The sequence below is a fragment of the Schistocerca nitens genome, chromosome 4, assembly GCF_023898315.1.
Source record: "Schistocerca nitens isolate TAMUIC-IGC-003100 chromosome 4, iqSchNite1.1, whole genome shotgun sequence".
Lineage (NCBI taxonomy): Eukaryota > Metazoa > Arthropoda > Insecta > Orthoptera > Acrididae > Schistocerca > Schistocerca nitens.
This window is the reverse complement of record NC_064617.1, coordinates 701,133,990-701,146,649: the sequence shown is the minus strand read 5'-3', so window position 1 is coordinate 701,146,649 and position 12,660 is coordinate 701,133,990. Positions and strand designations below refer to the sequence as shown.

General features: G+C 44.3%; 1 protein-coding gene across 1 annotated transcript in view; it reads right to left on the bottom strand.

Annotated features, from left to right (window-relative positions):
- Positions 1-1,029: 1,029 nt before the first annotated feature.
- LOC126252513 (synaptic vesicular amine transporter-like) overlaps positions 1,030-12,660 on the bottom strand; it is a 119,848-nt gene continuing 108,217 nt past the window's right edge. Inside the window, exons 10-11 of the mRNA XM_049953409.1 lie at positions 6,622-6,755; positions 1,030-1,436 (exon numbers count right to left, since the gene is read on the bottom strand). Coding sequence (XP_049809366.1) covers positions 1,341-1,436; positions 6,622-6,755 — 230 coding nt within the window. The 3' untranslated portion in view covers positions 1,030-1,340. The remainder of the gene's footprint in view (positions 1,437-6,621; positions 6,756-12,660) is intronic.

Below are 12,660 nucleotides of genomic sequence, written 5' to 3'. Positions count from 1 at the left end.
AGGAAAGACTGAAAGGTTCGCATATGAGCCAACTGAAGGAATTTAGGGCAAAGGAAATGCAGTGAACGTGAGGTAGAATCAAAACTTGCAGAACAGACTGAGCGGCGAATGAACCGAAACTTAGCACATTTATTGAGGACGCAACACAAAGTCAGTCACTGTGAAATTTGGAGATAGCGAGTTTTGCATATGGCTTCTGAAGTGCTAACGAAAACACCACAGATTTAAACCATAGACGTTATGAAGAAATATATACCTAGCTTTTAATAGTTATGAAGTAAAAATGGTTAAGTTCTTATTGGACAATAAATAACTATATTTTTAATCAGCCTAAATGGTAAGTTCTTATTGGACAATAAATGACTATATTTTTAATCAGCCTAAATACAGGATGTTAGGAGTATAGCTACAGATATTGCGATCACTGGTACCTTAATATGTACCGACTTCAGTGTATAAGTCGTTTTTTTTTCTCTGTGTCTAAAAGACTTCCTGCGGACACATCAGCTAATTTATTACCTGATATTTTCTGCACGGTCGTAACTGCACCACGAAGTGAACCATGCTTGTCAGTACAGACTACAGTAGCCTCCATGCATCCTCGCTTCAATATCTGATCTGCTATCCAGGGGAAAATAAACGTCTTGCTAATTGCACTTGTACTAATCAATCTAAAAATATACTAAGCGTAATAACGCTTAGTAATAATTATTGGTCTACAAATGAAGTAAACACTGATACGTTTTTTAATACATTGTCCTCAGATATCACTAGAAATATCTGCACTTATGTATCTAACACCCTGTATAGTTCATAGATGTGCCTTTCAAGCATACAATGTTTATTCTTAGAAATGATTAGCAATCCACAAATAAGAAATTTCAGTAGAAAGCTAGAGGACTTAATGGACTCTGTTTATCACAGTCAGTATTTTATTTTCACAATGAAGTGTTCTGCAGAAAGCGATTGAATGTTTACATCAAGACGAATATACAGAATAAGAGACAAATGTTTGGAAATTTTGACGTACTCTGTGTTGTGTAATCACGTTTGAGTTCATTCTTTTCTGTTGCACTAGACAGTAAAAGTGTAAAAATGAGGTTATGCGAGAGTTGCGTGCCTAGTGTGTGCCTGCTGTTTCGTGTTAAGCAGTATATACTTTGTCAGGAGAAGTTCATGACATGAAGGTTGAATGAGACGAGAACTCGTACTGGTTGCAGTAAATCATGTCAGTGAGTGGGGACTCGGTCACGCAGTCAGCCGCGGCGCGTCCCCCGCAGCTGGTGCTGTGCGGTCCCCCTGCCCTCTGCCGTCCACTGGCCGGCCCGCCCTCGCTCTGACTAGTCGCTGTCCTCGAAACGGTGGTACGAGAAGGCGGCCGCGCCGCGGCTCTTGTAGTCCGCGTGCTCTGCTGCCTGCTGAAGGCAGGGGGTCTCCTGCGGACAGACCAAATGAGACGAAAATCAAAAGCTGAAGCTGCCAAGTAAATGGTGTCATTGCAGATCCAACCAGTTTCGGAGGGGTTCAAATGGTTCAAATGGCTCTGAGCACTATGGGACTCAACTGCTCAGGTCATTAGTCCCCTAGAACTTAGAACTAGTTAAACCTAACTAACCTAAGGACATCACAAACATCCATGCCCGAGGCAGGATTCGAACCTGCGACCGTAGCGGTCTTGCGGTTCCAGACTGCAGCGCCTTTAACCGCACGGCCACTTCGGCCGGCAAACGCAATTTCGGAGGGGTAGCAACTGTTCTGTGTACACACAGAGTGAACAAATTGACCAGGCACGAGTAGGACTCGCACGTTGGAGGGTTCTGTACAAATTTAATTACGTATACTGGCAGTTCATCCATTACGGGAATCTAGGAGTTCGACGATTTTTTCCTCTTATCGAGATCATCGACACCGATAATGGCAAGATATCGCCCCCGGCAACCCAAGACATCCGAGAATATTTTAACTTCAAGTTCGAAGTTAGATAACGAATGACAAAAGAAAATTGTTTCCTGTGATATAATTAAAAATTAAGAATTTTCAGATTGTTCCATTACCTATACGGTGAAACCTTTCTTCTTGTCAAATTTCCGCATTTCCTTTGGTTTTAGAGAGAAACGTTCCTTCTTGCCAAATTTCATGCTTCTAGGTACCCTATAGTTTTGACGACTGAGTTTGCGAGTACAAAATATGTGACATATACGGCCATATCTTTTGACTCCATTCACTTACAAGCTTCAATTTTTTACTCCAACAATGGATTGTAGGCCTTAATGTGTGACATAAATTTAAAATTGATACGTCTACCCGTCACTCAAAGAGTTTTCAACGGTCGGATAGACAAACAGACAGACGGGCGGAAAACAAAGTGATCCTTTAAGGATTCCGTTTTTACTCATTGAGTTACGGTACTGAAAAAAATGGAAAAGACATGGCAGGAATACATAGAATGCCGGTCAATTGCTGAATGACTGTCCTGCGGCGTGTTACAAGAACATCTGACACAGCTACAAGTCAGCAGAAGCTTATGATAGATCTTTCTAAACTCTATGGAAGATGTGGGAACGAGCAGATATTTCTGCAGTGTCAGAAGTCTTTGTAACACATGGCTTAACGTAGACCAGTAAAAGAGATATCATTGAAATATCTAAGAAGACACGAGCGGATAAACACACTGACAGAGAGGAAACTGTTACACCATGAAGCACCTATCCGACATTAATCAAATCTTTTTGACATGTTCACCACATAACGGGCATTAAATTCTGACGCTGTAATGTATGTCAGACGGGCACCAGTATACTCTTAAATTTTTTCTCGGCGAGTTTCTGTAGAAAAAGTGTGCAATTCGTTGTGAAACATGGTGGAATATTTCCCTTTCGGCGTCTATAGTTTCATGAAGTTCCGATAGGGCCGGCGCTATACGTGCCCTTTCAAAATGGCGGCTGTAACGATGGTGCGTTCCAAGCAGAGAGCTGTCATTTTCTTTCTGTGCAAACCCATATATTGAAAGGCGCTTACAGAACGTCTACGCAGACCTAGCAATCAAGAAAAGCACGGTGACTCGTTGGACGAGACGACTGTCATCATCGCAACAAGGTCGCACTAACATGTCCGATTTCCCGCATGGCGGCCAGCTGCAGACAGCTGTGGCTCCTGCAGTGTTGGACTTCAGAGTGTTCGTCGCCACAAAATTGCAATCGAACTTCTCCTTCTCCATCACAACGCAAAATCTCACAGAAGTCTGTGCACCAGAGAGGAGTTCACAAAGGTTCATTGAACTGTTCTTCCTCACCCACTCCACAGCCCGTATCTCACATCTTACAGCTTGCACCTGTCTGTCGCAGTGAAGGATGTACACCGCTGCAAGCAGTACGTGGATGCCGGGGAGGTTACTGATGCAGCATGGCGTTGGCTCCTACGTAGACCATTGGAGTCTCCCAGGAAGGTGGTGTAAGGCCGTCGAATTGAATGGGGTTATGTTGAAAAATAGGGGTTTGTGGCCAGAAGAATGGGGAATAATATAGTGTACTGGAATCTTGAATTAAGCCAACCTGATTTCAGAATAAAATGTGTTGCATTACTTATTGATCGCCTATTGTTCAAATGGCTCTGAGCACTATGGGAGTCAACTGCTGTGGTCATAAGTCCCCCAGAACTTAGAACTACTTAAACCTAACTAACCTAAGGACATCACACACATCCATGCCCGAGGCAGGATTCGAACCTGCGACCGTAGCGGTCGTGCGGTTCCAGACTGTAGCGCCTTTAACCGCTTGGCCACTCCGGCCAGCGATCGCCTATTGTATATTGCATTTGTCAGTACCTGTACCCTACTTTCCAAACTTCATTGAAGCACTTCTGCAAATGAATGGTTCCAGATTCCAGACCGGTTCGGATACCGTTTTTTATCTGCCTGAATGTTTCAAAACAGCTCACATTCCGCTACAGAATAAATTCTGGAGTGGCCTACGTTTGACGCTAGTTGTCTTATTGCATTCCTTACGCATCCTCAACAGTCCGGTCCATCTAGCACCGTCAACTGCCCTCCTACTGTACTTGTCTGCTACATACACAAGACCTTGCTGGACTACATGTGTTTGTTATACACAGTACTATTCTGACGGCTTACATATCTTTCATTCTCTATCGCTTGAGCCTTGTCCCGTAGTGTCAGCCATTGTTAATCGGATTTGGCATGTTAATGGTTAAGGGGTGGCCGGATGCCCTTCCTGCCGCCACCCCGTACCCCCCCCCCCCTCCCCCCCCCCCGGGACGGAATTAGTGTACCACAACTGTCTGCGTCGAGTGTGATCGATGGAACAGTGCGAAAGTGTTCTGATGTCTGCGAGCCGTGTAACTGAGGCGGAACGTGGGGACCAGCCTGGTATTAGTGTGCGGACATTTGCCACGCCGGACATTTGCCACGGCGGACATTCGCCACGATTTTACCTGCTCCCAAGGGTTGGGTCCCTTGTCTCCCCCTCCTCCTCCTGCTTCTCCTCCTCCTCCTCCTCACTCGCCGCCCGACCCGCAGTAAAGGTACTTACTGAGCCTTTCCGCTGGTTTTCTTAACATAGGACCAGAATCTCTATGGATTTTTCGCCACATTTCTAGAGAGAGTTTCGTTGTGGAAACTATTAAATGCATCTCGCATTGAAATCCGCACCAAATTTCGAGCCACAGTAAAAATTCGCCAATCTTGGAGATTTTGCGCTCGTCTAAATTATACGTGCCTTTTTCGGTGCTCCTGCAGCAGTTTCTGTCGTGTTTTGTGTACCATGGGGGATCAGTTCCGTCTGATATTAATTTATTTGGTATGATTCTCTCGAGTGCTGTTGATACTATTTCTTTGAACTTAAGCCACATATGGTCTTCACTTACATAGTTGTGGAAGGATTGGAGACTGTCTCTTAGAAAGACGTCAACCGAATTTTTAGTTGCTTTTATATATATATATATATATATATATATATATATATATATATATATATTTCGCGTTTAGTTTTGGTGAATTTCTTTGTTACGGAATTGAGCCTCGCTACGGCTGTGTGTTCACTAATTCCTGTACCCGTCGTGATGCTCAGGATTATTTGTAGCTAAGAGGTCAAGTGTGTTTTCGTAACCATTTACAATTTGAATGGCCTCATGAACTAATTGCTCAAAATAATTTTATAAAAAGTATTTAGAACAATTATGGAAGTTGTTTTCTATCTACAGTAGGGTCTGAAAATTTATTTTTGTCAACATACGGAAGGTAGACTGAAGTCACTGCCAACTATAATTGTATGAGTAGGATACCTATTTGCGCTGAGACTCGAGTTTTCTTTGAAATGTTCAGCATCTGTTTCATCTGAGACCGGGGGTCGGTGAAAGGAGCAAGTTATTAATTTATTCCGGTTGTCGAATATAACCTCTGTCCATACTAAGTCACAGGAACTACATGCTTCAATGTCGCTTGTGAGCTGGAACACACATTACATTATTTTTCCTAAAGTTGTGCTTCTTGTTTCTGTTGTAGTGGAGATCATCACAATTACGGCTTTTCCCTCCAAAACCTAGGATGCTTTCTCTGTGACCCTGTTAATACCAGAGCTAAACAATGTAGAACAACAACGTAAGTTACAAGCATAGCATTCTGTATTACTTCATTTCCTTATTTCTAACATTTTAAAATTGTATGTCGAATTTGGATGACATGTCAATCATAGATGTTCTTATCTCTGTTTATGAACGTACTTTCAATCATATTTTGAACATTGTCCCGCTACTCTTTATTAACTAACATTTCGCCGGAAGTGATATCGGATTTTAGAGAGTAAATTAATATGGAGTATGTCGTTCTTCTTTTCAAACATTCACGTACCTCTTCTTTCCTTATTCTCTTTTGGGCATGCAGTTGTAGTAATTAAAGTAGGCACAAATGCAGCGATCAAAAAGAAATGATTAGCGTACATTCGCATTCTCTTTACAGCATTCCTTTCTTGTTGCTCCCATGGCGATGGACTGTTTCTATCGCAATCAGTAAGCGTGAAAGGAAGCTACCGTACAGACAGAGGGATCTATATTTATACTTGGCAGAACTAATTACATACAGACATAATCGTCGGTATTGCTTTCGTTTCCCAAAAGATATAAATATTTCGATTTCGGAAAAGAAGCTCTGTATTTCGCCAAAATGTCGAAGAAGAAGGTCCCTTACGTAGTGGTTGTATCGAGTAAGATGTGGAGACGGCGGTTTGAAAGCGGACAGAAGTAGTACGAGGAAGGGCGTCCCTTATCTGAGGGATCGCTACCTGGCGAAGGGGCAAGTGTGGCAATGTCCGGCATTCCCGGTATTCACCTAGCGGGATGTGGAAAACCGCCTAAAAACCACATCCAGGCTGGCCGGCACATCGGACCTCGTCGGTAATCCGCCGAGCGGATTCGATCCGGGGCCGGCACACCTACCTGAGTCCAGGAAGCAGCGCGTTAGCGCTCTCGGCTACCCTGGCGGGTCAGCTTACATATCTTTCATATCAGTTGTTTCATGGTTTCCCGAGTTACTGGTATTTTTATAATATTTCTCACGGACAGCAGAGAGAGAGAGAGAGAGAGAGAGAGAGAGAGAGAGAGAGAGCTTACCTCCGCCGGCTCGTCGTCTGCCCAGGTGAGGATGATGGGCAGCAGCGGGCAGTAGAGCAGGTTGAGGGCGCCCACGGCGCGCATCACCCACGGGAAGCCCACTGCCGGCACCAGCTGGCCGCCCGCCAGCGGACCTGCGGCAGCCCACCACGGCTTCTTACGGCTTTCATTCATGGCTTTGTTTATTTACTCATTTAGAATAGCCACATAAACACACGTCAACACAAGTTTTGCATTACCCTCTTATTTCTAAATTTATCTCACAGAAAACAAAAGTTGGATCTGAGGCATGTGTATACAAGATGTTCAAAAAAATGGTCGAATACTTCGAGAGGTGGTTGTACTTGCCGAAACAAGAAAAATAAGTCCGATAAACATCGGTCCAGAAAATGCCGGCCGGTGTGGCCGAGCGGTTCTAGGCGCTGCAGTCTGGAACTGCGCGGCCACTACGGTCGCAGGTTCGAATCCTGCCTCGGGCATGGATATGTGTGATGTTCTTAGGTTAGTTAGGTTTACGTAGTTCGAAATTCTAAGGGACTGATGACCTCAGAAGTTAAGTCGCATAGTGCTCAGAGCCATTTGAACCATTTTTTTGGGTCCGGAAACACATACTTTCCGGGATAAACGCGTGTTTATAGCATAGAGTATAAATATCTCTGGAGTGAGCATTCGGATGCGCAGAACGAGAAATTTGTCCGCAACATCTCCTGCTGCTCAAGTCACGTGGTACTGGGATGACGCAAGTTAGTCTGTATAGCGCTTCGCGTATTTTGAGTGTTATTTCTTCGTTAGAACAGATAGATCACCTTCAGAAGTATCCTGATACTTAGTATATTCGTTTTATACACATCTTAACAATTTTATAACTGGACCTAAATAGTTTTAAAGCTGAAAAGAGCAAGCGTATTGCGCTTTTTCGCCACAGCATCATAGCTCAGTTTAACTTCGCTTACCTTTTCTCGGGTGCGGGAAAAGGAGTGGTAATGTGGGAAATCAAAAATTGTTGGCACAGCATCCGACTTAAACTACGCATTTCCAAACCTCTCCCTATCAAAGCATTCTTCAGCGAATTGCTTAGAGCACACTTTTAAATATTTTGTAGGGACGATATTCTTTCTTCTTATTTTGTGGAGCCATATTTTGACTCTCTGTTCATCTCTCGGGAAACTAGAATACAAAAATTATATAATGTAGGAAACTGTCACATGCAGAAGTACTTATACACAAGGGTTTGAGGACTTGAATAAACTGGACGAAATTAAACACACTATATTATATAAATTTTATCTGCAGATGAACATAGCACGAATGCGTAAGCACTGACTGGCACCTTAAACGCACTTGCAAATTTATCACATGGTCAAAAAAAAATCGTAGAAATTTGCTCTACAATACAAGACATTATAATATCACGTCTCGGTATATTAAACACATAAAGCGCCTCCCATCAATATGATATCCACTATTAGAGATTTGTTGTACGTACCTATGACAACTAACTGGTTCTCCTTTCACGCACTTCTCTTTGCATCCGTAGCAACAACAATACTGCACCATGGCCGTTATTACTACTAAAACGTGTAGAAATGTATGTAAAAAGATATGAATAAATGTAATATTAAAGTTTCGTTGTTACCAAAACATGCAGACAAGCAGCGACGTCCCAATACCCCGTGACTAGCCCGGTTTGATGTTGAGAACATGCGCAGTAGGCTATGTGCACTCTGTGGCTTACAGGGAGGACTGCGCAACGCCTGGTTGCGGATATTAGCACAGTCGTTGGATTGGCGCCCCGCCAAATATGTCGGCAGGCTATTATGATGTCTTGCTCACAGTTCTCTACCTACCATTAGGCGGTCTGCAGTCAGTTGTGTGGTTCGAATCGTGTTGTAGGCTACGTTAGTTTTCGTCGTGTTTGTGTGCCTTATTGTACAGTAGGTGTCAACCCTGGGTACGTGTCATGGTGTTTTACCTATTTCCAAACGCGGGTTCACTTATATGTTTACTGTCATTGCGCTGTGCGTACGTACAAATTCTGTGGTACATTTACACTTTCTCCCTTCCACCACTTGTTGGTAATGGAAGCCCACTGCTTGACAAATGAAACGGGTGAGATGATATTCTGCTATGGTTTAGCAACTGGACGTAGCATATGAGACCGTACCCTCTACGCTGAAAAATATCCACAGCGCAGAGTGCTCTCTGATTAGCAGGCTTTTCCAGTGTCTGAGGGACGCAGCTACCCTAGCACCTCGGAATACTGACAGTGGAAAGCCCCCCACCGTCCACACGTCTTACATGGAAGGGCGTGTGCTACGTTCGGTGGAAGAAACCTCTGGACCAGTCTGCGACAATCAGCAGGAAGAGAAGGCGTGTCTCACTCTTTTATCTGGGGGTACCCATGTCATCTACAGCGCTTTCAGCCCCTAAGGCCACAGGATCATCATGGCAGACGGCGGTTCTGCCAATAGCTGTTGCAGAAGTGTGCCGCAGATCCACTGTTAACATCCAAGGCTTTATTTACCGATGAGGCAGGGTTCACAAATTGTGTTGTGAATTTCCATAACCTGCATGTACGGACAGATGTAAATTCCCATAAATTAAGGATAGAGAGCATGAACACCGACTATCAATCAACTTATGGGCAGGTGTACTGGGCCGTAGATTAATAGGGCCATACGTTTTACTACAAAGGTTGACTGGGGTGCATTATTTGGAATTTTTCATTAATGTATCGCCTACCTTGCTGGAGGCTGTGCCACTGCAGCAACGAATACAAATGTGGTCATGCATGACGGCGCACCAGCTCACTTTCGTCTCAATGTGCGCGGACATCTGTCACAGGCATTTCAGGACCGCTAGATTGACCTCAGTCACCTAAACTTTTGGTTATGGAGAGACTTGAAGGAACTGGTCCACGCCACGCCAATCAACGACGTGCGGACACTACTACAGTGTCGCGTCTTCAATGCTTTCCAGCAGGTGCATCAAAGGGTGCCTCATTCCGTACGCAGGAGGCAGATGAATGTACTGTCGTGAATGACGCCACGTAAAACATCTCCTACACACGTTTATAATGCAGAAAGTATACATTTCTGGACGCATGTTGTATTGGACTTATTTTTCTTGTTTCGGTGAGTCATATCACCTCTCAAAGTACTCGACTCTTTTTTGAACATCCTGTTTATTCACTTCCAATGTGTCCAGATCACCAAATAAAAAAAAAGAAAAACAAATTTTTGTGTAACGACAAATTCGTCTGTTTCCTGAGTGGATTTTTCACAGCACTCCTGAGCAACGTGGTGGAACGTCCCCTTTCTCTGATGCAGGCCTGAATCCGTCGTGGCATACCATCGATGAGATCATCAAGCCAGTCTTGGTAAAAATTGTCGCACCCTTCAACGGCGATTTTGTCTAAGTCGGACGAATACGTAGTCATTCTGATGTCCAAAAACAGTTCTTTCCAATCGCCCCCACACATGTTTGTTAAGTTCGTGTCTGGGGAGTAGGCAGGCCACTCCATTCTGGCGATCCTAGAATGCTAGCTGGCCGCTGTGGCCGAGCGGTTCTAGGCGCTTCAGTCCGGAGGCGCACGACCGCTACGGCCGCAGGTTCGAATCCTGCCTCGGGAATGTGTGATGTCCTTAGGTTAGTTAGGTTTAAGTAGTTGTAAGTCTAGGGGACTGATGACCTCAGATGTTAAGATCCATAGTGCTTAGAGCCATTTGAACCAAGTATGCTGGAGGTACGTGTTCACTAGAACAGCACGATGTGCACGCGAGTTGTGGTCCATGAGGATGAAACTGTGAGCAAACTGCTTGCGATACGACCCCACTATTGGTTGCAGAATTCGTCCGGGTAGCGCGGAGCAATGAGATTATCCTCAAGAACCACGAAATGTGTGTGGTGGCCCCAGCGCTAGAGCCACCCCTGAACATCACTTAACCAACACCTTGTTAAGCAATCGGGACACAGTGTTGGAGGCATTCGATGTTAGTGGGCTCTCTCCAAACACGTTGTCTGCCATTATCAGAGCACAAACATGTCCGAGTTTCATCCATAAACGACACCCGATGACAATCCTGGGGCGTCCATTCAGCATGATTTCATGCCCACCTGTAACGTTGTCCATGGTGTTGTTGCGTACGATTTGGTGCTCGCCACGCTCGTCAGGAATGGAGTTTGCATCATGCAATTTTCTCCTAACAGTTTGACGCGGTACATAACATCCTGGAGCCTCTTCGAACGCTGAATTCAGTTATGGAGTGCTCATCCCACGATTCCTTCGAATCCATAGTCGTAGATATCGATCACATTGTGCACCTGTCGAACGGGGACGGCCTGTGCGGTGTAGTCCTCAGTACAATCTGTCACTTAGAACCGACTGCGTGGCCAGACCACATCACTTTGGTTCAAATGGTTCTGAGCACTATGGGTCTTAACATCTATGGTCATCAGACCCCTAAAACTTAGAACTACTTAAACCTAACTAACCTAAGGACAGCACACAACACCCAGTCATCACGAGGCAGAGAAAATCCCTGACCCCGCCGGGAATCGAACCCGGGAACCCGGGCGTGGGAAGCGAGAACGCTACCGCACGACCACGAGCTGCGGACCCACATCACTTTAACTCCGGTGCACATGTCCAGCAGCTTTTCTAGTTACAAGAATCCTGCGCGTAACGAGATGATGTTGACCCAATCATTGGTCGCAATTGTCCTTCATAGCGTGATTTATGTCCACTCTACTGTTCCACAGACGTCTGTAATACGTCCCTACAGTTTCTGTACTTTCAACTGAAATCCTGCAGTCCATTCGACTGCCGCGTTCTACCCGTAACAGCTCATATAGTAACAGTACCTGTGTTTACAACCAACGTCAAGGGTGATCTTCCGATCAGTAGAGGAACAGTCACAATAACGACACACCTTCGAGACATTGCGGGGTGATGCAACACTCTTGTTGACGTCTATATAATAAGTAAGTTACAACTAACGACGTCAATTATGTAGTGTAATATTTTTTAAATGTAAAATTTACTATCCCTTTTACACAACACAATGAGATTCCGTGTATCAAATACAAAATTCATACTTAATACAAAAACTCCATCGGCGATGAGCCATTTCTCACCACACTAGAACATCTGATTGTCCTTGCGAAAATGTTTACTATTAACGTAAGCGTCACTGAGAGATTTTGGAAGAGCCTGTAAGTACAGTATACGTAAAACAGTTAAAGCAGCAAAGACTTCTTTACATGGAGGCTGTGGGCACTGTACTGTGAAATGATGGCATATTCAAGACAGCAACAGTAAAGTAGCAGAGTCAGATGTGTCGTCAGTTGATCACTTAAGCGCGCGCTTGTATGAGAAAGGAAGGACTTTGAAGTCATTAGAGACGAAGCACAAGGTCGGGTTGTTTTAAGAATGTGGAAGTAAATCGTCCGCGCCTCTTCAAAGAAAACATCCCAGCCTTTGCCTGGAACGAGTTAGGGAAGCCACAAAAACCTAAATCTTTATGGCCAAACGCAATTTGTACAGCCATCGTCCTGAATGCGAGTCGAGTGTGCTAACCTTGGCCAAATGCTTTACCGTGTTTCCTACAGTTTGCTATTTCAATCATCTACAGTATTTTGTGGAGTGATGTTAAATAGTTCTCAAATAGATTCTCGGATTTTGGCAAGCCACTATCCACTTCCTGCTTGGAAAACACAGAGTGAGATGGCCTATTGGTTAAGGTATTGGATATGTATTCGAGAGAGTGGGATACAAGTTTACGTCACGCCTGCCAGATTTAAGTTAACCGTGCTCAATTATGACAGCAAATTTCTGCATATTACACCCGTTGTGTTGTCTCCCTGTTCCCTTCTTCCGATAGGTTCAAAAATGGTTCAAATGGCTCTGAGCACTATGGGACTTAACAAAACAATGGTTCAAATGGCTCTGAGCACTATGGGACTTAACTTCTAAGGTCATCAGTCCCCTAGAACTTAGAACTACTTAAACCTAACTAACCTAAGGACATCACACACATC